The 26,246-nt window shown below is 39.6% G+C and overlaps 2 protein-coding genes across 32 annotated transcripts in view; one reads left to right on the top strand and one right to left on the bottom strand.

The window, feature by feature from the left end:
• The window catches only part of LYRM4 (LYR motif containing 4), an 85,169-nt gene extending 66,636 nt beyond the window's left edge, over window positions 1–18,533 (bottom strand). The window contains exon 1 of one of the 2 annotated variants that reach the window (XR_014953334.1): window positions 16,480–18,533. Coding sequence is in view for 1 of the 2 variants with exons in the window: in XM_021534771.4 (XP_021390446.1) it covers window positions 18,431–18,516 (86 nt within the window). In the remaining variant the exon portion in view is untranslated. The remainder of the gene's footprint in view (window positions 1–16,479) is intronic. The other variant, XM_021534771.4, reaches the window with a different exon arrangement.
• Window positions 18,534–18,583: 50 nt separating this feature from the next.
• The window catches only part of FARS2 (phenylalanyl-tRNA synthetase 2, mitochondrial), a 229,039-nt gene continuing 221,376 nt past the window's right edge, over window positions 18,584–26,246 (top strand). For 15 of the 30 annotated variants that reach the window (XR_014953325.1, XR_014953323.1, XR_014953320.1 and 12 more), the window contains exon 1: window positions 18,584–18,621. The gene's annotated coding sequence lies outside the window, so the exon portion shown is untranslated. Of the gene's footprint in view, window positions 25,124–26,246 lie in introns of all 30 variants that reach the window. The other 15 variants (XR_014953326.1, XR_014953324.1, XR_014953327.1 and 12 more) reach the window with 2 other exon arrangements.

The following is a 26,246-nucleotide window of genomic DNA, read 5'->3' on the forward strand; positions in this document are numbered from 1 at the left end:
ATTACCTTTTATTTTTTTTACCTTCTAATTTTTTAAACTTCATGAGTTGTAAGATCCAAAGGAAGTTACTTTACACAGGCTTTAACACAATCTTAATTCTACAGCTAAATCCATATATCTCTAAACACACTTCAAAGACTAGCTCTATAGCCTTGCACTACTCTTTACCAAAGTTACACTATTTCATGTATCACTTCAAACAAGGATGGGCTCAATTCAAAGCTCAAAGCCACTACTATGATAACTGTAAAATATCCTTTCTTCCCCATTGAGAAGTGTCAGAGAAATATTTTAGCAATATTCAAATTCTCTAAAATTATGTAAAAAGTGTTAAGATATAAACAAACTGGAAGACTTCTTTTTTGTTTGTTTTCCTATGTGTGCATGTTTTTTTTCTTTTTATATGAAACAACAGTTGTGAACAGTATCAATTCAGCACCTCAACACTCTATATTTTAACAGTTTTTGAACTGAGAATGAATTAAAAGCTAAAACTACCATAAGAAATGCAATATTGCTTCAACTCTGTGAAAAACTAAGCCCTTCTGAAAGTACAGTAGTGTGTGTAAGCAACACGTTTGAGAATAATCTGTTCATTCAGACATATATCTGTTGGGGTTTCTTTACAGAGCACTGCTCCAGAGATCGTCTGGCTGATGAACAGACTAGTCTGCTGATCAGCTGCTCTAAATGGAGTGTATTTTCAGTTCAATGAGTATAACACACCAAACCCAAACCTGTGACATTTGAAGGCACACCTAGAAATGCCAGTAGCAGCGAATATGTGGTTGCCTTCATAGAACTTTATATTATTCTAAAAGAAGCACTATCTACATACAGTGTAAGAGCTGAAAAGAAGACTGGCAAGTGAAGTGATGGCTGTACCTTATGGATGATTATTTAAACAAATGGGCACAAAGGAACTGCAACAAGTTTAAGCCAATGTGAAGAGGAACCATTGCAATTTCACCACCCTGGCAGACACAAACCCTCCCTCTGCCCCCTTTAGACCAGCACAGTCAGTCTGATATTCGGCCTCAGATGAGCCAGTTCTGTCAACTTCGGAAATTGACAGAAGGCCAACCTATTACAAGAGTTAACTTCATTTTAGTTGTTTTGGGCTCTTTTTGAAGATTAGTGAGCTTCATCAGCTCTCCATGGAATTGGATAAGCAACATTACTGAGGAGGGGGTAATACAGCAGTACTGATTTTGATGGATAGAGTTGATCCCATTAGAAAGGCCAAGCAAGTGACACAAACAAAGGGGACCTTTCAGTGAGAAGGTACCAAGCTAACTCTCCAGAGAAACAGAATAATAAAGCAGTTTTGGATACAGTACAGCTCCTATGGACTGTGGGAAAAACCTAGTTCCTAATGCAGTAGTATTCACTAGGAAACATAATTTAAATTAAGTCTTAAAGTACATTTCACAATTAATTATTTTTCTCACCTATTTTTTGAAAACAGATATTGAAAAATGGCTGAAAGACGCAACAAGGCATTTTGATTTTATCATCCAAGTGTGCTGAAATTTGAATAAAAAACACCTTTGACTTTATCTTCTGCAAAGACTTCTCCAGTGACTAGTGACAGCAGGATCCAAGCAAGAGTGTACAGTTGTTATATTCACTCAGCACTCTCATACATATGCACACTCAAAACATCTCTTGTGATTCCTACTTAACATGCATCTGTCACACAATTAATTCCCAATTAAATCAAAATAATGTCCTCGATGGGCAGTAGACTTGGTGTGACGGCTGCAGACCAAAGCCACTGCAGGTGGATGGTGACACAAGGCAACAGATGCACATCAGCAGAAAGCAGGAGGGGTTGGGTGTTAACACGAGAAGAAGGCCAGGGCCAGAGCATCACCACAGACTCTTAAGGCACTGGGCATTGCCTGCTAATGTTATGAGATTACAGTGCTGCCAAATAATAGTAAAATCTAAAGAGAAAGCAGTCTTTGGCCCAATAATCTCTTTTCTTCCCTGAAGCACAATCAAAAGCCTAGTGTATCCTCATGAAAATTAAGTCTACAAGAAGCAAAGTCTGAAACAACAACTATTAATGAAAAGTGAAATCACAAGCCAGGTACTTCAGAAAATAATAACTGCTTGGGGACTTATATATTTTATTTCAAAATAAATAAAGTTTATATATGTCACACCTGACCAAAAAAAAAAAAAAATCTTTATACTCTGCTAAATGAAAAGAAGCTGAAACATCACACAAACATACTTGCTTAAGTACACAGTTCCGAGCTTTCAAAATAAACCTGGCCAAGCAATGTTTTTCTCACCACCACTTTGCATTCACCAGTATCACAACACGCTAAAGGTTTAAGTCATCTTTCCAAGACATCTTTACAAACATGTTGACATCTTGGCGTTGTGCTTGTCAGCAAGTGCAATGTATTAATAGATCACATCATAGTCAAAGGCATCACACTGCGGAACACAATGGCTATTACAAGTTGCTGGCCATTGAGCATGCACATGAACACAGAAGACAGACAGCTGTGGTACACAATCTGTGCAAGCAAAACACAAGGGAAGGGGCCACCAGGTTAGAATATTCATATTCAAGGCTTTCAAAAAAGGTCTAGAGGAAAATGCATTTTTTCTTATTAGCTTCAGTTATATTCAATAAATTAAGGCAAGCGAGAAGTAGCCAAGTTCTAGGGAGCCCACAAGGGTTAATAGCTCTGGAATTAAGTATATGATGCTTTTATTTAAGAGCACAATGTATAAAAGTGAGATGTTAATTCATAATACAGTAGCATTACATCAAGTGAGGGACCCATTCCATAAAAGGTCTGCTTGCTTTAACTGAACTATATTTTCTTACCACTGCTGCCTTCCAACTAACATCTATTAACTTATGGTAGCAACAGGATGAATTTTCAGAATTTCACATTTTTACTAGCAAAATGTGCACTAGATGAGATCTGCCCAACTAAATTTTCAGCATTGCATTTTATTTAAGAGAAAGTTTTTTAATCATCTGCAGAAAAATAATTTTAGCTCACAGTAAAGTTTTATCAGCATTAGTGAAGACATCTTCATGTACAGTATTACTTCTGAGGGAATGCTTATTTAGATGTATATATGTGTACTTGTGTATTTCTGTATATATGTGTATGTATGTATTTACAATATTTTTCCCTCTATAAATGTGTCATTAAAAGACACCAATTAAGGTGAAACAAAACCTGCATGTAATTACCATCTAACATGAAAAAAAAAACCTTACCCACAGTTGTGTGCTTGAGACTGAGAGGTAAATACCTCCGAGGGAAGTAGTTGTGACTGGTCTAATTAAACCCAAGACCAACAGAGGGATGTGAACACAACATTTTATCAACAAGTTGTCCCTCAAACTCCATCACTAGTCACACTTTCAGCACTGACACTTCAAGTTACAGCACAACAACAACAACTACATCTGCCTGTTTTCTAAAATTCAAAGCAAAGCCTATTCTTGCAACCAGGACTTCTTTGGGGGAGTCAGGGTGGTGGCTGCATGCTGGGAAAGGAGGAAAGAAGAGTAAAGAAGAATACAGATTAGACTACTGGTAAACTGATAAAAAAGAGTATTATTTCCTTGAATTTTCTAACGAAGCACAGTCACTAGACAGTCTTCACAAAAAGCCTACAGAAATAAACCTACCAGTCACTACTTGGTTTTTCTGCTAACGTATAAAACCTGAATTCCAATGCAATTGCTAAGAAATATGTCTGGAATAGAACAGCACTAGAGATAATTTATGATAGAGGACTTACCCAAAAGAACAGAGAATAGGAATAAAGACTGATGAACATTAGAAAATAATATTTGAGAGAGGGTGACTGTAACCGCATGCATATAATACATGCAGTATGATCAGATACAAGCATTTGGAGCTTATTTCTAAAGCAAACATTGCTATTTTGCATCCCAGACATCAAAATGTCTAATAAAAACTTGAACCTTTTCCATAAGTTTCCTTAAATTTTTTTTTTCAGCCTAAACTCAAAAATGTTTTCAGAAAAGGAGAGCTTCTTTTTTATGACTATATCTTTTCATCAGTTTGTGACTGTACCCATTTCAAAGCAGAGAGCATGGATGATCACCTGATCAACAGGATCACAGAATCATTCACATTGGAAATGATTCTAGGAGTTCGCTAGTTCCACCTCCTGCTGAAAGGAGGTTCAGTGTTGGTGTCACATCAGATTAATCACAGCTTTGTCCTGTCAAGTCTTGAAAAGACGACGTTGACCAGACCACCTTGCTCTGAAAACAAGCTCAATTGCTTGATTGTCCTTGTAGTGAAAAAACCTTTCCTCAGAATCAGTCTGAAGAGCCTCTCTTCCTGCACTTTACATCTGCTATCAGTTTTTCTCCTACCAGGCCCCTCTGGATACCTTGAGGTACTGGCTGCTTTCAGGGTCCCTCAATGTTGTTTCTTCCCCAGGCTCCCTCAGCCTTTGCTCACAGGACAAGTGCTTCAGCCCCCTTGGTAGCTCCTGCTGAGCTGCCTACAGGTTTGTCTGTGCCTTTCCTGCTGGGGGACTGAGGAGGGCAAGACTGGATGCAGAAGCCCAGATGTGATCTCCCGCCTGTCAATCTGCTGGCTGAGCAACTCTTGATACATCTCAAGATACTCTTGGCCTTCCTTGCTACTAGGGCACACAGCTCTGTTCCCAAAGACTTTCTTCTTTCCAGAACACTATCAGTTCTATTCATAGTTAACTATGATTATTTTTGCAGTTCATTGAAACATACATTTTTATGGCTATATTTCTAAAATAAAAACAGTTATTGGCTTAATTCTAAGTGTAAGGAATCTCTGCAGAAGGGAGTGCTTTTCAGAAGGTCAGGGTTAAAAGACAAAAGTAAAGATGTCCAAACGAAAGCATTATTTTAATCTTAATTGGAGTTCCAATTTAAATGTTATATCGCAGAAGAGGCTAAAAAAGAGGGTTATCAGTGAAGGACCCAACTGCACAAGTTGTTCAGTTAACGAGGCACCAGGCAAAGAACTATAACCTGAATTTGCAACAGATGAAAAGGGTCCTGACGGCCTGAAGTGAGTAATAGCTCTCTGCTGAGCTTTCACTGCCAAGCCCTTGCCAGCTGCTCTACAACCAGGACACTGGGGTAGCTCAGCAGCCCAATTACCAGGCAGGGAATGCCTGGAAATGAAGTTCTAAACCTGACAAGGTTGTTTTCCCTTCTTCCTTTTGAGAGAGATATATACTACTCCATTTGCTGTGCTGCTGTTTCAGAACAGTTCATCAAAAAGGCCTGATGTGTATATCCACTACAGTATTTTTCTGGAAAGATTAGATTTAATCCAATGCTGTGACCAACATTTCTCTTTCCAGCATGGCTAGAGATTCTCCCTGCACTGGTATAGCCTCGCCTTGAATATCGTGTGCAGTTTTAGTCACCACAAGATAAGAAAGTTATTAAGCTACAAAGATGGTGAAGGGCCTTGAGGAGAAGCCATATGAGGAGTGTCTGAGGTCACTTGGTGTGTTCAGCCTGGAGAAGAGGAGACTGAGGGGAGACCTCATTGCAGTTACAGCTTCCTCAAGAGGGGAACAGGAGGGGCAGGCACCAATCTCTTCCCTGTGGTGACCAGTGACAGGACCCAAGGGAATGGCCTGGAGTTGTCAGGGAAGATTTCATTGGATATTAGAAAAATGTTTTTCCCCTAGAGGGTGGTTGGGCACTGTGGCAGCACATTTCTCTCTCTCTCAGGATTTTTCATAGAGGTGCACAGAGAGAAAGAAAGAGAAAACAATTTCTATTTCTTCTCCTTGTTTTTCTCATGTGGACTGTGTTTGGAAAATTGTTTACCTGGGGTGATTGCTTGATTGGATTCTGGTAAGGATTATTTGAGCCTGATGGCCAATCCAGTCTACCTGTGTCTGGACTCTCAAGAGGGTCACAAGTTGTGTGAGTTAGAGATGATAGAACAAGTAAGTTTGTAGTTTTTAGTATCTTCCTTTAAATAGTATATTAATGTGTTTTAGCATAGTTATAATAAAGAAATCATTCAGCCTTCTGAATTGAGCCAGACATCCTCATCTCTTCCTATTGGGTTTGCCTGCATTTACAATAGGGCACTAGAACAGGCTCCCCAGGGCAGTGGTCACAGCACCAAGCCCAAAAGAACTCAAGAAGGGTTTGGACAATGCTCTTCAGCACGTGGTGTGTCTTAGGGATGGTCCTGTGCAGAGCCAGTAGATGGACTCCATGATCCCTGTGTGCCCCTGCCAATTCTCCAGATTCCGTGACCCTGTGACTTGGGTACCCTGAAGAGGGCTAAACACAATGCACCTCTTGGTGATTTCATTTAGGGAAGCACTGGGTGCTAATCAGCCTTTCTGGATGCAAGTATTTCACATCTGACAGTGGAAGATTATTTGCCTTTGATGAAGCAATAGTTGCTAAGGTTATTTTAATTAAGATGCAGGACATAAAGCCTTGGGATATTCTAACTACTTGGACTGCAGTATGGTTAGTCTGGATGATAAGATTTTGATAGGACATTTTGAAGCACAACATTATTTCTGAAAGTAAATACCTAGTTACAGGACACATATTATTATTTTAATATGGAAATTACGCCAGTTCCTTAGAAGAGGAAAGGGATCAAGTATCAGATATATGTTAACAGTAAACAGTTTTAAAATAAATGAGATATTTTGACTTAACAAAAGACTTAGAGAAATAGTTCTCTGAAGGTCACCTGAGGTAAAGGTTTGTTGGTCCTTTTGACAGACTAGTAATTTTCAGTATACTGAAGAGACTCCTAATAAAGTTTTACTTTGCAAAAGTGATCTTTGTATTCTAGCAATAAAGACTGTTAATTTTACCCCTTGATTTTTGCTCAAGAAAACATGAGATTTCTGAGACAGCGGATGTAAACATCATAGGTCCAAATGGAAGAAATTGTATGTGAATTAGATAGGATCCAGTTATCTCATGACAAAGGCAACGATAAACCATAAATACATTTAATTAAACAATCCACATGAAGTAACATACCACCTGCTCTGTTTATAGACAACACACCAAAAGTTACAGGATTTAGAATATTGAAGTTGCTATCCAAAATTTATTCTCTCATCCATTTCTGTCAGCTTTACAGCTTATCAAAAAATCTTTATTCCTTATAACTCAGTCAGTAATGACAAATATCCCCCACTGGACTTCCTACCACCATTTGGCTCAATGACCTTCCCTCATTTATAGGAAAGTACTGCATGCTTAGTTTAACAAATTTACAACATCAATTTTGACAACAATGGTGGATATTTGAAATAACTTAGTAGCACATAAAATTCTAATATATGCAAAGCCTGTTAGTCAAATCTATAGCCTAAAAAAGTCAATTTGGAATTTGCAATAAAATCAGCATCCTACTTTGTGTATACAACAGAGTGATGAATATTGTTTTCAGACATTTTGGAATGTAAATATATGCCTTTGGACAATGCATGTAATGTTTCAGGAAGCTCAGATCCAGACTATTATAATTATTACCAAAGGCTCAGAAAAAGAGAAATGCAGGTTAATTTGTACATGCCTTAAGGTAGAGAAAGTCAAATGAACTAGATATTTCCTTCTGTATCCCTTTTATTTAATTAGCTACAGGATATGGAAGTTTTCATATACTTTAAGGATGATTACATCAGGACTAAAGAAAAAGAGGCTAAAATCTCCATCCTGAGTTGGACAGTAACCCAGAAATACAAAGGAAACAAACTCTGGGTGTCACTTCATCCTCCACAGGAAACCAGATGCAGCTTCTCACACGAAGAAAGAGCAGAAGGACCCACAGTGAACGGAGTCAAGGATTGAAGGAAAAAGAATATTCTGCTCGGTAAAGCTGAATGACTGATGCACCAACACGCAGTGAAACAGATTTGAGGTTTTCAGGTAGGCACAGCTGATCTTCATTCCCATAAATAATGCGGCACCCCAGTGCACCAGGCATAATGTGCCACAGCTGCCCACCCCGACTTTCTGCACTCCACAACTCTCACCTCCCAGGTGCTACCAGCACAAGGGAGCACTTTAAAAAGCCACACCCTTGGCAGACAAGTTATGGAAAAATATGTCAAAAGCTCTTTATCTTTGGGGCATGATGGTGATCAGATAAGACATACCCAATGCCTCCACTAGCTCCAGTAAAGTAAATACAGCTTCTCAGAACCCATAGATCCTATGTATTTCTCTGAAGTTCAAAAATAAAACATGAATGAAAGCAATACTAAAACCTACGTGAAGTAACACAACATTGTTCAAAGCTACTTCACATTAAAGAAAGAAAAAAAAAAAGGTTTACATGCTTTTCCCTACTATTTTTCCTATAGTTGCTCTAAAAAAAACCCCTAGAATAGATTAACTATCTGCCAAACACAAAGCAAAGAGCAGCTACTAGCCAAAATGTTTATTTTGGGCTATGTATGAGCTCCACCTCTAAAACAGTGCTGCATACACTCCTATTGTCCAAACTGTAGATCCCAGCATTTGATGCAATACTTTGATCTGACAAGATAAACTTTAATATCAGATAGAAAAATGAGATAAAATTTAAAACTCAAGGTATTCTAGTCCAGTGAACAGAAGTCATTCAATAAACCTGTTGACAGATATTTTGTGCACTTAAACAGTTTAACTACTATAACAGAAAAGGAGATCAGAAGCATTTAGGAAGACAAAAAGAGCAGTCAATTTTTCTTTTAAAGAAGAGAAGCATTGACAAACACCTTTTAATCTAGGAAAGCCCAAGTATGTTAAATATACACATTAAAATTTAAAGGTGAACCTACGCTAAGGTCAGTAATTTTTAAAGTGTCTTGCAGTCAACATCTTAACACTCTCTCGAGGAGTCTTACACTATGCATGAAAAAGGATTATCATATTATATTTCTATATCTCTACACGTTCTATTTAATAATACTAGGTTCAGATTCGTACATTTAAGTATTAAAAAAATATTCTGCATTTCAAGCCAAAAATGAGCTACAAAAACTCCCAAATACTCAATAGCTAATTAAAAGTTACAGAAAAATAGTCACTTTCTGTCCTCTGTCTGCAAGCAAGGAAAAAGAAAACATAAACACCAGTTTCTTTTCCTCCCATAAGCACATGGCTGCTGGCTGCAAGAATTTCTTCTCAGATAACATTTATTCTAAATGTAGAAGTAACATCTGGCTTAAAAGTCAGTAACTCAGACAAGTCCCAGCGACAGTTACTGCAGGAGATATTAGGAGAGGAAAAGAGGTACTAGGAGTGATCTATTTTTCATAAGATTTTTAGCATAACATTTTATGACCAGGGAAGATTACCTTCCCTTTCACATGAGACATGACCTTCCAACAAATTACCAACACAAGTTGTAGAAGCACGAAGTTTCCAGCTAATGGCAGCAATAACTTGCACTGATAGAGAATTTCTCCTTCAAGGGTTTCCAAACATGCTGGGAAATAAAAGCCCAGCACCAAGCCTTAAAGTCCATGCAGGTCAGTAAGCACGGCCACTAGTTCACAGAACAAGGAGTTATGTACGGATATATGACCAGTATACTTGTATGTCCAACCCTATATTCCTGTAGGTTATATGACTATCTTCATCCCAGGCTATCCTTGCTTTTGGAAGTGACTGTGAGACTGCCACCCGCAGTTTGATAAATATCTGTATTTCCATGCAAAATCTGCAAATAATGGGCAGCAATTTTGGGTATAAATGATGAACTGAAAATAATAAATTAAATGTAGTAAAAAATGCACTCAACAGCTCTGGAAATCAAGAAGCCTATTTAGTGTTCTACATTAAATGCATTACTTATTATTGTTGTGTAAACAAAACACTTGAACATTTATTTTCATACTGTAAATTAGTCAGATCAGGGTAAAAAAACATCTTGAGTGAGACATCTAATTTATTTTGGCCAGTGATAAACTACTTGGATCAATCAATCAATGTTTCTCCCTTCAAAACTAGTTTACATACAAAGACCATGAATTTGAAAACCTGTTTGCTAACTTATCGTACTAGAAAAATGCTGTGATATGTTAGATGAGTCAAAAGTTTCAGATGTTTTCTGAAACTTAGTAGCAGGTCAGTTTAATGGCAACACAATACAGTTCAATTTGACATTGTCAGTAGAATTCAACCTATAAGCTTCAAGGCCTGTGTTATGCATTTCATTTGAGCTGTATTGACTTTAAAACATTTTCCTGAGAAGGAGGAAGTCTGATGTTATTTAAATTAACAAAAAAACTGAATATATTTGGATGGATGGATTAATGAATTATTGTTTCACAAGGAATTCTATTAATGATTCAATCCAAAACTTTATCAAATGTGATGGTTTGTACCTGGCCCCTTCCACTTTTAGTTCCCCCGTTTTTAACTGCAACAATACGAATAAATGATGGTTCTGAACCACACCCCACCCACATTTGGCTCTTTAGTTGCTTTTCTAACATAGTCTGCAGAAATTTACCATTCACGCAATGTGCAACTCTCACAAGATAAAACAATTTTCTCCAACACCAAGGTTCTGTGGAAATCTACACACACATTTCTCCCTCCTGCTTAGGCAAACACTAAATGGATGTTTGCATCTGTGTGTGACTACAAGTGAGTATTGTGATAATCTGTATGTTTGTTGGGGAAATATAATGCCTGTAAATAAACACTACCAAGCAACAATATCATGTGTATCCTGCAAGCAAATCCTAGTTAGCAGAAATAATATCCTGTGCAAGACAGAGACAACTCTGTAAAGACTAAACTTTTGGAATACAATTAATTATTTTCATAGGCACCAAAAGTCACAGAAGTTTAATTATAAAAGCTTCACTACCACAAAGGACTAGTGATTACTAAGAATATACTAGAATGAATTACAGTCTCAGGGAAATATTTTAACTTTTTTTTTCAGACACACACTTTCTCTGGCAGTAAAAATAAGACAATATTACTTTTAAACAAGCTAAGGATTTAGAAACAGGTCTTTAATGCTTCCAAACCAGGATATGCCAGACAAGCAGACTGAGAAGGATTGTCAAGACCTGTTGATGGACATTATTTTCTAATAAGACTAACACACCTATCATAGACTGTCTAGTCTCCACAGTGGATTCACGGCTTGCTTTAAATAGGGAATTTGCAAAAAGGTTACTGAGATTGCACAGAAGTGAGTTCTAGATTTCTTGATACCAATACATTGATATATGCATACACTCAGGTAATATTTACTTTGTGCATATGCATCTTTAGAAGCTATAATGATATTTAACCAATTGCTATTTATTTTAAAAAGTTAAAAAAAAAAGAAATATCTGAGCAACAGCTTTTCCCAAGACTTGTGTGTCCCAATAGCCTGTGTCTACTGTATCTTGAATCATCTGGATGCTAGGTGGTCAGCATCTTTTCATCATGGACAGCATAGAAATGAAGACAGAGGAACTAAGGAAAGGAGAAGGTTAGCTGGGGCAGCATTTAAATACATTTTAATACTGCAGCTATTTTACAAAGTGCTTTTCATTTACCAGAAATCATAAGCATATGTGTATGGGTATGAGCCACTGCCAGAGGCAGTATTTTTTCTATTACTCTTATTAGTTCTCAAACACTACTGGTATTTAAATCTTATTTAAAAGGAAATATATCCCTGTTCTTCTGTGCTATACAAAGAATAACAAGCAGCCACAGCAGATTTACTCATTTTGGGTGCCTTTACTAAAATAAAATAGCCAAAACAGTAGATCAGTCTTTTGAGGAAGCCCCCTTCCAAATATTAAATTTAATTTTTCCAGAACTCTGTATGCTCTCCAAACCCTCCCTCCAAGTTACTACTGTTCAAAATACTGCTCTGCAAAAAAAAAAAAAAAAAAAAAACAAAAAACAAAAACCAAACCAAACAACAACAACAAAAAATAACCCAGGAAAATTACATCAGACTTGATGCACAGATATCATTAATTGTTCAGGAAGAGTGCAACTTTACAAGGGTAAAGTGCAGGTATTTGAAAAATGACAATCACTGTTGAACTATTAAACCAACGATAACAACTCCTAATGAACAAAATAAACAGAATTTTGATGCTATGATTTTCAGTTGGGTAATGTTACTATTAAGAAATCAAAGTATTTGATAGAACTGTTTACATTCGTTGTAAAATTTCAGAGAAATATGTTATGAAGGTAATTAATGGCTACGTTTTGACATTTTTGAAATAGAGTGTTTTGGTTGTCTTTCCAAAATATTTTATACATATATAATACTGAAGTCAAATGGAAATACTTGGATACCGTCAGACCCCAATCCAAAACCATGTTCTTATACCTGTAGATTTTCCAAAAATAGCATATAATTTCCATTAAAATACTTGTATACTTAAAATGCTCTTAAAATACTGACATCTCTATTCAAGCATACTTAAATCTGACAGAATAAGGCAATATATAGAAAAATGCTTAAAATTATACAATGGCAAAATGGCATGTGGTCACTGAAATAATAGCCTAAATAGAACTCTCCCCAAAAAGAGGTATTAGTGAGGCCAGTCACAAATCTGTGTGACTGCTCCACAAAATGATGTGAAAATGTGCAGTGCCTGTTTGCCTGTGACTCTGGGTCATGCAGTTCCAGGCCAAAACAAGTGGCTGCACCAGTGTACAATGGAAACCACCCTGGACTCTGGAGAACCATAGCTGCTTGCAGCCCTGACTTTTCCACACTTTCCAAGTAGATGACAGAGAACACCACACCACACAGTAAATGGGAAACTAATCTCAAAAAATCTTAAAGTTTGTTATCACTCAGAATACAGTCAGCAATTTCTTACAGAGAAGAAAAAATAACTTATCTGCCTTCTTTGCACAGCTGAGGAAAAATAGATACTGTAAACTACAATTCTGTCACCCTACACCTACAAAGAAGTAAGACATCTCTGCTGGACAGAAGAGACAATTTTATTTTTTTCCTGCATTTTTATCTCAACTGCAAACTATCATTTTGTTCAGAAAACCATGCCTCTCTTTTCTCATTATTGTCTTGAACTTTTCTTTTGTTTAATCACCATTTAGACATTTTTTCCTCCCTAACACACAGAAACAATCTGCTGGCAGACCTTGTCAATCACAAGCTTCATTAGGTTATCCAGTGAGAAAAAGTCTTATTCAGCTTGGATAACTGTCATACGTAAAATTTTAACATGGCTGATAAAACACCTAAGTGATGAAAGTGCAAAAAGAAACACTGTCAGGATTCTATAGACAAGGAACTAAAAGCAAAGTAGGATTTTTCCATTACTGTGAACAAATAAGGTATTCTGTGAGTAAGAGAAAGAAACTCGTTTCTCTAGAAGAGTGGTTTTTTAGAAAATTTTACTTTTTGTAAAATGTGTGTGAGTTATGTCCTCAAAAGAGTTCTTAACAGCTTTATGTCCCTTTGAAGAACAGGTCATCATGGGTCAACTTAGCCTATACTTGTGCAAGAATCCTGGTGCTCTCATGAAAGAAACTGGGTATACAAAACTTTCTATTGTGGAACTGGGTATTAAGATGTCTCACTATCAAGACCGAGGCAAAGTGGGGAGTAAACACCTTGGCCTTTCCCTTATCCTTTGTCACAAACGATAGAGATTCTCCTTAGCCCTTATTTTGTTGCTGATATATCTGTAGAAGCATTTTAAATTTTCTTTTATGGCAGCAGCCAGATAAAGATCCAGCTGGGGTTTGGCTCTTCTAATTTTCTCTCTGCATAACCTCATGACATCCATGGAGTTCTCTGGCATAGTCTGCCCTTACCTCCAGGTCAAGAACTCTGAAACTCTGCCTTTTTTTTTTTTTTTTTTTTTTTTCCCTCCCCTGGGTTCCCTCCAGAGTTCTCTGCTCAGCCAGGCTGGTTTTCTTCCCTGCTGGCTCTTCCAGCACATGGGGAAAGCCTGCTCCTGTGCCTTGAAGATTTCTGTCCTAAAGAATGTCCAGCCTTCCTAGAAACCACTATCCTCCATGACTGTCTCCCTAGCGACTCTCCCAACAGGTCTCCTAAACAGGCCCAAATCTGCCCTCTGGAAGTCCAAGGGGGCAGTTCTGCTGATGCCCCTCCTTACTTCTGTGAGAATTGATAACTCTCTCATTTCAGGACCACCGTGCCCAAAGCATCCTCCAATCTTCTCATCACACAACAGTCCTTTTCTCTTGGCAAACCACAGTTCCATTGGGGCACCTTCCCTACTTGGTTCCCTCACCAGCTGCATTAGGAATTTATCTTCCACACACTCCAATAACCTTCTAGACTCCTTTCTCTCTGTGGAATTATATTCCCAGCAGACATCTGGTAAATTGAGTCCCCACAAGAAAAAGGGGCAGCAATCTTGGGACCGTTTTGTGGTTCTGTGTTCCATGAATCCCTAAAATCACATCAACAACTGTGTCAGTCAAAGTAGGAAAAGCAACTAGCACTGAAAAAGACCAGTGCAAATTATTTTGCTCAGTTTTGTTCCTAGGTTAGCAGTCATTTACAAAAATCAGATTTACCAGTTTTAAAATCTTGAAGGACATGTTTCAGATGAAACTGCATGCATTCAGTTAACTTGTTTCCAATGCAAAACCAATCAACAAATTTGTTTTGACAAATTTTCTTCCCTGATTCTTCTATATTCTGGGTAGCTTTATTAGTCAAATAATAGTGCACATTCTAAAAGAAAAATCAAATTCCATTAAAATGCAATTTAGAGAGACGAGAAAGAAATGTATCTATAAATAAAAATACAACTTCCACCACTTAAAAGAGAACATAATGGATAACTGAAAAAAATTTGCAATAAATCATTACATTAAAAAACATTAAAAAATTATTTGCAGATAAATTCCAACAGAGAGGCTCAAACCTTCTGACATTGCACATAACTACAAGAAATTAAAGAAACAGAAAGCAGATGAGCTGGAAGCATGTCCTATGATGTTACCCTGAACTTATTACCCATTGTTAGTACCTTTATAGGGTCAGGAAGGCTAGGGATCTGAAAATCATACTAACTTGGTTAGCTAGACTCTGGAGCTTTTCCAGGTCAATGTCATAATTGACATCTGCATGCAACAAGGTGAGGTTAGCCATGATGCTCTTTGGATAAACCTATTATGAAAACCTTCAAAAAAGGAGATGACAAACTCTCTCAGGGAAGACCTGCTCCAGTTCTGCACTGCCCTGGAGAGACCTGCCTTCCAAGAGATTCCCATGTGTTAAGACCACTGAGATTCAGTCACATTAAACAAACAAGAAATTTTAAAGTTTTGATTATCTTAATTTGCAACCATATGTGTTTTATTGGCTTCCATAAGTTTATAAATTCTTTTGTGTTCTGTACCCAAATCAGTCACAACATGCCATTATTTAAATCACTAATGATATTTAGAAATATCACTTAAATCCATTTAGTTGAGACTATAATCCAACATAAACCATATAAACCATCAGAGGTTCTACTTTTTGTCAACCAAGCAGAAGAAAATAGTACACTTGTTAAAAACCAGCTCTTTGACACAAAACCTAACGTCTTGCCTCTCTGCATATTGATTTTCCTCTAGTACAAATCACTCGCCCATGCTCAGACTGTCTGCTTGGGTAATAGGGCAGAAGGGCAGACATGAAATTACTTACAGTCTACCAAATTCTCTCTCCCTGCTGTTAAAACCTGGCCTACAGCTGGCCTACACTTCTGGGTGTCCAAACACCCTGTGACATTTACTTCGGGACACTGGAGATGCTTCTGTGTTATTCCGAAGGCTGACAGTGGTGACCTCAGTTACTTTAAGACAGTTACTTTAAGGAATATATTTACTCAGAGAGACATAAAAAAGTTGAATTTTCTATCACCATCTACTCATACATGTGTCTGGTTTTGTCTGGGAAGTAAAATTAATTTTCTTTCTAGTAGCTGGTACAGCGCTGTGTTTTGGATTTAGGATGAGAGTGATATTGACAATATCTTAGCAAGCAGGGTTTATACTAAGTCAGGAAGTTTTCAGCTTCTCACATCAACCCACCTGCAAGTAGGCTGTGGGCTGCTGCTCAGGAACTGGCTGGGCATCAGTTGACAGCAACTGTACTGTGCATCACTTGTTTTGTATATTCTAATTATTATTATTATTATGCATTCCTTTTCTGTTCTATTAAAACGTCTTAATCTCAACTCACAAATTTTACTTTTTCTTCCCCCTCAGTTCTCTCCCCCATCCCAAGGGATAGGCGGGAGCAAGCAAGCACTTGAGTGGTGTTTAGCTGCCTGCTAAGTTAAACCAGAGCAACCAAATTAGGAGAAAAAACACAGTAAACAAATAAAGAGACATTAATTAGCTGATCGTACTCCAGACATACTCTTACAAATACACAATTTGCAGTAATAAACTATTCAGATACTGTCTAGCTGAAGTCATGAATCAATAGTCTGTAATACCTTCTACTTGGCTGCAAGTTGGTTCTTCACACGAAGTCCTTGGGTTAACTCCATGAACTGCCATATCACATTACAGCAGCCCTGAGGACACGGCAGGGCTGCTTATCTTGGCAAGCAAGAAGCCAATGGGGTGTCCTTTTTACCTATGGGTGTGGTGTAAACACTGAGGCAGAACTGTTTTGGTCGGAACAGACCTCTAAATGTAACAGCTGCCGAACATTTCTTGCTATGGCTTTTCATGCTCACAAACGTGTCTACAGCATAAGTTTTTAGACAGTTTCTGATTTTATAGTATCTAAGGATAGCCCCATCAGAACCAGAGATCTATCCTTTAAGGAAAGGCGCAACTTGCACTGTGACGTGGTGTCAAAAAAACCAGATCTTCCTGGTAAACACACCATATCATTTATATCCTTTACAATTTGCTGTGGACTTCACTTCCTCACTGCTCACCCCAAAGTACAAACCCATTGCTGGAAACACGCCACGGCCCAGATATGAGCTTCATTCAGCTGTTTGCCAACTGCGCATCTCAACCCATCTCCATGATTACAATCCTGCCTTTGTTAGCCAGAACAAGGGTAACCAGGGACACTCAGGACAGCAACGAGCAGGAGAAAGCCTTGATAGCAACAGAATGTGTTACAAACACACATTGCTGCATGGAGTCAGCAACAAATGTTTATTAGCACCAGCTCATTTTCAGCCCCATAGTCCTTCTTCTCAGGGCACTCCCTCACACCTGAGGTTTGTAGAATACTTGTGCCTTGCAGAGCAAAGAGCTCACCACAATTATGCAAGTTTAAAGGCTTCTGTTCCCAGTTCTTGCCTGAGAGATGATTCACAGCACAGGTAGCTCACATATCCCTTCCCGAGGTCCAGCCGAGTGGTAAAGTAAACGAACTACCATTGGGCAATGCAATTCTGTCAGTGTGGGTGAGCAGCACCCCCTGTGAACACAGCGGATAGCTAAAGTGACCAGGCCTACACCTAACTTTTGCCAAAAAAATGTGCATGCCTTTCACTCACAGCCAGAGAAGGCAGGCAGAGAGCCTGGTATCCAGTTTGGTCGGAAGAGTGAACTCTGATTCCTCAGTGCACCCTGAGCATGGACACAGCACATGGTGCCAAGTTTTGGCAATAGCCTGACCCCAGCTCTCCTCTGCCAGGAAATCGGCAACACACGGAGCAGACATGAGCTATATCAGGTTCACAAAATTACAAAATCATTAGGATTGGAATGGATTTCTGGAGATCATCTAGGCCAACCCCTGACAAGGGAGGGTCACCTTGAGCAGGACCACATCCACATGGGTTTTCAATGCCTCCAGAGAGAGAGACTCCACGAGCTCTATGGGCAGACTGTTCCAGTGCCCCACCATCCTCGTTGTTAATAAGTTCTTAATCATGTTGAAGTGAAACTTATTGTGCTTTAGCTTGTGGCCTTTGCTCCTCATCCTGTTGCCACCGAAGAGTCGGGCATTATCCCCATGACACCCATCCCCGAGACATTCACACGTATTAATGAGCTCTCCTCTTAGTCTTCCCTTCTCCAGACTAAGCAGGCCCAGCTCCCAGTGTCTCCTCAGAAGAGAGATGCTCCAGACCCTTCCTCATCTTTGTGGCCCTCCACTGGACCCTCTCCAGCAGCTCCTTGTCCTTCGTGCATTGAGGAGTCCACTCCCAGCACAAGTACTTGGGACAACCTGTCCTGTCCCTTCTTCCTAACATCCATCCGCTGGTGCTTTTGCGGCAGTGCAGAGGGCCGGGGGCTGCCCATTCCCTGCGCTCCGAGCCGGGCCCGGCCCGGTACCGGGCCCAGGCCCGGTGCGGGTCCCGCTGTCGCTCCAGGGCACGGCTCGGCTCCTCCCGAGGCCGCAGCTCCGTGCGCCGCTCCCCGCGCCCCGGCGGCGTGCCCCGCGCCCGCCGCCCCCGGAGCCCTTCCCCGCACCTGTAGTTGTAGCTGCTGAAGCGCTGGCTCTCCCGCAGCAGGGCGCGGTACAGCCGCAGCACCTGGGCACGGCTGGACGCTGCCATGTTGCCGACACCGAGCCGCTCCTCCCGCGGCGAGGCCCCTTTTCCCCGCCCTCCCGCCGCCCGCGCCGGGCGCAGCCGCGGCGGAGCGGAGCCGCAGGGCGGGCGGTGAGTGGCGGCGGCCGCGGCTCGGCCGGGCCCGGCGCTCGGCGCGGGCGGGGCCGCGCGGGCCGGGCGAGAGCGGGTCCCCGGCCGGGGACGGCCCGCGGGCGGCGGGCTCGGGGCGCTCGGGGCGGGTTCCCGGGTCCCGCCGCGTCGGGCCTGCCCGCAGCTCCGGCGGGGATCCCAAGGCGCCACTGCCCGGGGGTGCCTGCCGGGCTCGGCCGTGCGGCTGTGGAGGGCCCGAGGGCGGGGAGGGGAGGCCCGAGCGACGGGGAAAGCGAAACCAGCGCTCCGATGCTCGGCCGGCGCAGCAGCGCGGTGTGCGCGCCCCGGTGTGCCGCAGGGGGAGGGGGGTGCTGCCGGGGAATGGATGTCGGGGCTGGAAAGGAGCAACAAGTGATGTGTGCAGGGGGTTGCCTCGGAATCGCTGTATACATTCGCAGTCAGAATTCATGTACTGGAGAGGATTCCCCAGAGGCCACGAAGGTGATTTAGAGTCCGGAGCGTCTGTCTTCATGAGGACAGACTGCGGGTGCTGGGCCTGTTCAGTCTGGAGAGCAGAGGACTGAGAGGGGATCTCATTAATGCATCTGAGTATATCACAGGTGGATTACAAGAGGCTAGCATGTCCAGTGATGCCCAGCAAAAGGACGAGGAGCAGTGGCCATAAACTAGAAACCAAAGTTTCACCTCAATGTGAGAAACAACTTTACATTAAGGATAGCAGAAAAGGTGGAACATGCTGTGCAGGAAACTTGTGGAGTCTCACTCTCTAGAGACAATGAAAACCCACCTGGATACATTCCTGTGTCACCTGTTAGGAAGGTTGTACTACATGATCTTCAGAGGTGCCTTCCAACCCCAACATTCTGTGATTCTCTGAAATCACTATAGACAATTGCAGTCATTGTACATCTGTGCTAGCGTACCAGGGCCTGTGTTGTTATAGTGATGTTTGAATTGTTCCTCTCTCAATATCTGTTTCTAAGACGATTTCTGTTATTTAAACCACACGTCTTCCTTTGCTGAAATTTTTGCCACTGCAGAATAAACTTAACTTTGTAACTTGCAGCTGTATTTAATACTGGTTTTTGAAGTTTATCAGCCATTTATTTAGTCATAGAATCATTAAAGTTGGAAGAGACCTTTAGTCTCCAGTGCATCTGTCCACCCAGCACTGCTACTGTAACCCCTAAACCATCTCACCCAGAGGCACATCCAGGAGTCTCTTGCCCACTTCCAGGGATGGTAACCACCATCTCCCTGGGTAACCTATTCCAATGCTTGACCCCCATAACAATGTATTTTTCCCCGCCTAATATCTAATCTGAATCTCCCCTGTCTCAGTTTAAGGCCCTTTCCTCTGGTCTTCTCACTGCAGTCGCACAGAAGAAATTAGTCCCCACTACTAGAACCTCCTTTCAGGTATCATGACAGGGTTCCTGCTTTTTTCACAGGTTGCTATTTATATGGTAGGTGTTTAAAACAACTGCCATGTAGATATTCCACATGTCTCTGGCAAAAGTGCTTCAATTGCCACTTCTAATTTAACTCACGTTTTATTGCATATGCATTTGAGTATTAACATCAGTTGTACATCTGATGCAATTTACAGTTCATTGCAAAGAACTAAAATAGTTCTGTGCTTTTGGATGTAATTAGTATAGACATGAATTTATTTCAAATTTACCTTCACAGATATGCTGTGTTTTAGCAATCCTTTTAGGCTTTTGAAAACGGAGAGTTTTTGTATGTAGAAAATTTCCTGGATATTTTCTTTATCTCTTTTTTCTAGTTTATCCCAAACTATAAGTATTACAGGAAATGTAGAAAAACATATGCAGCTGCAGTACTGGGATAAGCATCATGCTTCTGAGGCCTTCCCTTATAAGTTACAAACCAATGTGTTTTGGGTTAGGTCTTGGCATTCAGGACACCCACATAGAGAAATACAAAGAAAGCATGCCTTTCATTTGCCAGTGGGATCAACCAAATTCTCCTTACAGCCCAAGCCATGTTGTTAAAGCAGATTGCCATGCCAGAAGCAAAACCCATCTGGGGTGCTGGTGCTCCCCATCTCTGCAGCTGTTGGTGGCTGGGCAGCACCAGTCATAATACATGTTACAAAAGAACTCTGGCTTTGTGTCTACAGACTTACCTTCTCTGAAAGCAGCAGTGGCCACTCTGCCCTTTTTTATGAGGGTGGGCTTCAGACAGCTTAAAATGATATGGGGCTGTCACATAACAGCCAAACTTAGGTTTGAGAGTTAGCAAATTTATGTGATACCATACTGTGGATGAGTGTGGCAGTTGTTCCATCTAATTTTACAATAGCCCTCAGGTATTATTGCAAATAAAATTTTCACAGTATAATCCTCAGCTCTAAAAGATGAGGGTGTAATTGGGATGAAAGCATCCAGCAAATCTTGTTTACAAGAACGGTATTAATTTAATGTTTGAAAAGTAATCAGAAATCATTTTTAGATAGCCTCAGATGCTAATCCTGTTCCCGAAACTCCCTAACAGTTTTTGTGAATTTTAATTTTTTTTTTAAGGTAACCCTGTTTTTTCTTGAAAAAACCTAGAAATATCCTATGTTTAGAATAAGCAGTAAGCCCATACAGTGGATGATCAAATGCAAAGTAAATTTATCAAAGGAGAAAAGTCTTTCCTCTTGTCTCCTTTTTCTAGCTTAACCTTTAATACACTCAAGGACGGTATTTTGTCAGAAAGGAGTCACCTTTGTGCAGTTGGGTTGGCACTGTTAACTAGAAAAATTAATGACTTTCTCCTGCATTTGTTGTTGTGTTTCCTTGGAAATGATGGGTTATGGTCCCAGAAGTTGTATCATTCTTCAGGAAGTGGACAGTGCTGTGGCTGGGATACAGGTGGTTCTGCTGGCCTTTGTTTATGTGCACCACTGCAAGCCTGCAGGGCATTCAAAGGACAGGCACAGCCCAAATGACCATTGCATGTCCTGTGACACTGGAGCCTCTGTATGGGGAATCAGCAGTAACCACTTCATTAACTGCCTCCTCACTCCTGAGGGGAAAACTACACCCGGATTTAGCGTGGGTGTTCATTTGTACAGAAGTCTTTGCTTTCAGCCTTTGGTCTGGGAAGGAACGTGGTATGTGCCTTGCCTTTCTGCATCTCTTGGGATAAATAAGCGCTTTGAGAGGGTATAATGGTATCAGTACCTGGAATACTTAACTGTGTAGCTTCTAAAACAGGGGAGGGAGGGAAGGAATTTGGATGAAGTACCTGCAGGACCTGTGGACTGGAGTGGAAAAGAAGAGCTGTTCTACTCTATGGGACGTATTCGATGTCTTGTTGTCTGTTGGTGAATTGTTCCCTGTGGTGCATTATTCCAGCTTCATGACATGGCACTGAACACTTCCAGCGCTTTCCTGGTATGCTGCTGTTGGTTTCCATTATTTTTCTTTGGGGATCAGAACGATAATTGATAGTTATGTGATATTATAATCTCTTCTAGTATTTGTTTTTCAGTTTGTGAAAACATGCTATTTTTTCCATGCAGCAGAGGTGTGGTGTTTCTTTTCTTGTCTTAGTTGGTTGGTAGGGTCGTGCACAGTGAGATCCTACACAGTGTAGACTAGGACCTTTTAAAGAAGGATTATAAATCACAAGAATTTTGGGATTTCAGTGACAAATGTAACAAACTGTAATTTAACATGTAACAAATGTAACAAACATTAACATTTAACAAATGTAACAAACTGTTCTGTATGGTGAATTAAGATTGCCACAGTATCAACAGGAGGCCTTGACTGACTGTGCTATTTAAATAAATTGTATTTCATTGGTTGCCTGGTAGAAAAGATCATTTTTATTTAAAAGGAGAAGCTTCGGTATTTCAAATCCAGGTATACTTCCAAATTCTTTGTGCATTTAAAAAAATTCTACCTGGAAGTTCAGAGGGAAGAAAATAATGGTGACAAAACTCTTCTCTCAGCTTTTTGTGAGTTAGCCCATCCCTTTCTAAACTGAATTGCAGAATGTTGTGTATTGTTTAAAGTAACATTGTAAGAACAGTGATAATAGGAAAACAAAAATGCAACCATTAGTGCATTTCCTGTTGCAATACTTGGTCTTCTAAGGGAACATCTGTTTTACCACTGTACCTAAACCTTTCCTGGTTCATGATCTCTTGTGCTGCAAGCATCAGACTAAAAGAAACACTGAATTTTGTTTTCCTTCTTGGCCACAGTTTTATTTGTTTTCCTTCTTGGCCACTTTCTAATTTCCTGTGGTGCTTAAGTCCTCCAGAGGACTTCATGGGCATTGTGTTACATGACAGTTAAGCAACTGGACAGTTCAGCAGTCATAGGATAACTTCTGGATCAACGAAAGGCAGTGTTATACACTGTATGGGTTTTGAAAGGCGCTCTTAGTGGCCATATGTTGGTAAATTTGTTCGAAATGCTTGAAATAAAAGATACTGTAAAAGTCAGAATTAAAAGGATAATTTTGTGTTATAGGCAAAAGAATAACTAATAGGGGATTAAAATTACCGGTAATGCTTAAATAGCTCAGTGTGTAATAGTTGCATCAACCACAAATGACACTTCTAAACACTTCTAACCTTAATGCTGATGAAGACAAGAACCCAACAAAAAATTAACATATTTTTACTGTGTGTTTTTTTATCATTCTGAAATCTTGCTCAGAAATCTAATAATGAAAAGCATAAAGGGCAGGATTTATGAAGTGTTCTCATCCATGACCTCATAAATTCTGAAATGATTTCTTTGCTGTGCTTTCCACTGTTTTATCAAATTTAGCCTTAAATAACTTCTCTTTCAGTGGGAAAATATATTCTACGTTATATTGTATTGCTGTTAAGAAATGTTTTGTGATGCTCATCCTATGCCGCCCTCTTCCCTGAGTTCATCCCACTTTTTCATTTATGCCCCTTTAGAGTGTAATCCTTCTCCCTCCTCTGTGATTTACACTATCATTGTATTTCTCAGTAGCTGTCAGCCAGACAGGCTAAATTATGTAGTTACTTTTATATTTTTTTCTGCCCTTTTTCAGAGGATATTGAAAAATTTAGCTTAGGAAGCAAACTTAGCAGTAAAACAAGGACTGGTACTTTGTTTAAGAAAAACTGAGATTCTCTTTGTAGCTGCTCCTGTATATTTTTTGCTGACATGGGATTTCCAGTGTGGCAGGTTGGTTAAGAATGGTACTGCCAATCTTTTGCATTAAAGATCATGATTGCACTTAAGACACTTTGCTGGAGCAAAGTTCTTTTTTCTTTTGAGCTTACTTTTTGTCATGTATAAATGTGTATGTGAGTGTGCAGAAAAACATGTAAATATGTATTCAGGCATGCACATGGTCATGCTGTGGTGGTGAACGTCATGCCCTTCATCTCTGACTCTCCATGTTTCAGCCTTGGGGATTGGTGCACAGCTAACACAGTGCTGTGGGCATTTTTTCTGCTTACCCAGTCCCATGTCTCAAGTATGTGAAATCAAAGACATCCTGCTGCTTGTGTGCATCCCAGTTTTTCTGCTGCCTGGATTGTGGGCATGGCCTTTCTTGTCAGCTAGCTTCACTCAAGGACTACTGCTTTAGTCCTTCCCTGAAAATCTGCTTCAAGTAGCTGTTTTCTTATTAATAATTCCTGTGTGATTATTTGTTGGAAACAATTCCTAGATTAAAGTATCAGCAGTTGTAGAAGTATCACATTGCTATGAGGTAATGTGGATCTGACGTAAGAAAACCTGTTATCCAAGGACATATCTTTCTTTTAGTAAGAGGAAAATTAAGCAAAATTGTTGTGTACAGTGGATGGGTAAATCATCAAGGATTGAGTGGATTTTAAGTAGGCAGTCTGTTTAGTTTTCTGACTGTGGGATGAGGGGAAGGGGAATATGATTTTCTACTTGTAATACATTTTCATTTTATATGGTGCTGTGCATCCATGTATGACTTTTTGTTCTAATAGCTTGGGCTTTTGATCCAGGAAAAAAAAATCAACAGTTTGAATAGGAAGCTGAAGCCAATTGTTTCTAGAGATGAAAGAAGACTATGGAGCAATGCTTTAATTGAAATGAAGAAAACAACGTATCAACATAGCCATATTAGGGATTGAAAGTAATGGTAGAGTTTAAGATACTTACTTCTGCATGTTCCTTGACATTTTTGATCTTTCATCTTGTGTTACTATTGGTTTTATGTCCTCAGAGCTCTGACAATGAGTGATAGTGCATTAGGGACATGTTCCTGTATATATCATGCTTCTGATGCATTTGTAAGATCAGCTGAATTGTCAATACTTCCTTACATACCTTCACAGTTCTAGATAGAACTCTCTTTTTATTTTTTTTTTTATTTTTTTTATTGTATTTCTGCTTCTGTTTTTTTATATCTGGGGTGACTGTCAAAATTTTTCTTTCAGCCTGAGAAGGAGCAAAGTACTGACTAAAGCTAACAGGCAAAAGAAGCAGAGCTGAAGAAAAATTATCTCTGTTTGCAGGTAAATAAGTGAAAAAAAATAGCTTTCTGAATTTTTGACACCAGCACTGCCAGCCTTTTTAGTTAGTAACAAGTTTTCAGTCCCTCTCAATTTTAATTAATAATTAATTTTAATGTATTTTATATTAATTTATTAATTTTATTATTATTAATTTATTTATTATAAAAAATTTTAGTTTATTTAGTAATTAAAAAAATCTTTCTTCATCTTCACCAACTGCTAAGGACATGTATGATAGCTATATAAATTTGCTTTCCATATAGAATTCATGCATTTCCGTATTCCTAATGCAAAGAAAATTACGAGATTTGAGACATAAAGATAGGTGTTTAACAATAATAAGAGAGAGACAGAGAAAGAGGGAGAGGTAAAAGATAATCTTCTGAAGAAGAAATTCAGAAGGACAAATTTTATCATCTTTGAATTGGATTATGTCGAGATTCTTGAAAATAATCCCTTTAAAATCTGTCTAACTACCTAGGCAATAAGTTGCTGTTCAGTGTGAGAAGAGGTGGCAAATTAAGTTCTCCTCATTTTACATGCCAGTTATAATTGATGCAGGATAGGATAGGATAGGATGCGATGCTCTGATGAATAGAGAATGAACTCGGGGAGCTATGGAGAGGCAATAGTTAGGATTTTACAAACCCCACCATTAACTTTCCAGTCTCTTACCTGTGTGACCTATGTGGCAGCATTAGCAAAAGGCAGTGTATGTCAAAGGCTCCTAATAAGGTTTGTGTCTTCCCTCCAACTGGGAATGAATTGATTCATAAAATTGATTTAGATGGGGATTCAGACCTATGAAGTGGAACTGCCAACTTTCCAATAGGGATGGGTTTATATTCTGATGAAAGATGAGAAAGAGGAATGGGGGAAGAAATAATTTGAAATACTGTTCTGGGAACATTAGTGAGAGTTCATCTGTCTGGAGACTTAAATTAAGTATCTAATTGTTCTACAGTTTCTGTGATTAACTTTTTCAGGTATTTTTTGTAGCCTAGTATTGGTTTTGACCAAGGTCAGGTTGTGGAGATTTTTGTTGTTGTTGCTGTTGTTTTATTTTGTTTGTCTGTGGATTTGTTTTAACCTGGTGGTACACATGCTTAATTTACTTTAATTC

Source organism: Lonchura striata, chromosome 2 (genome assembly GCF_050655825.1).
Source record: "Lonchura striata isolate lonStrDom1 chromosome 2, ASM5065582v1, whole genome shotgun sequence".
NCBI lineage: Eukaryota > Metazoa > Chordata > Aves > Passeriformes > Estrildidae > Lonchura > Lonchura striata.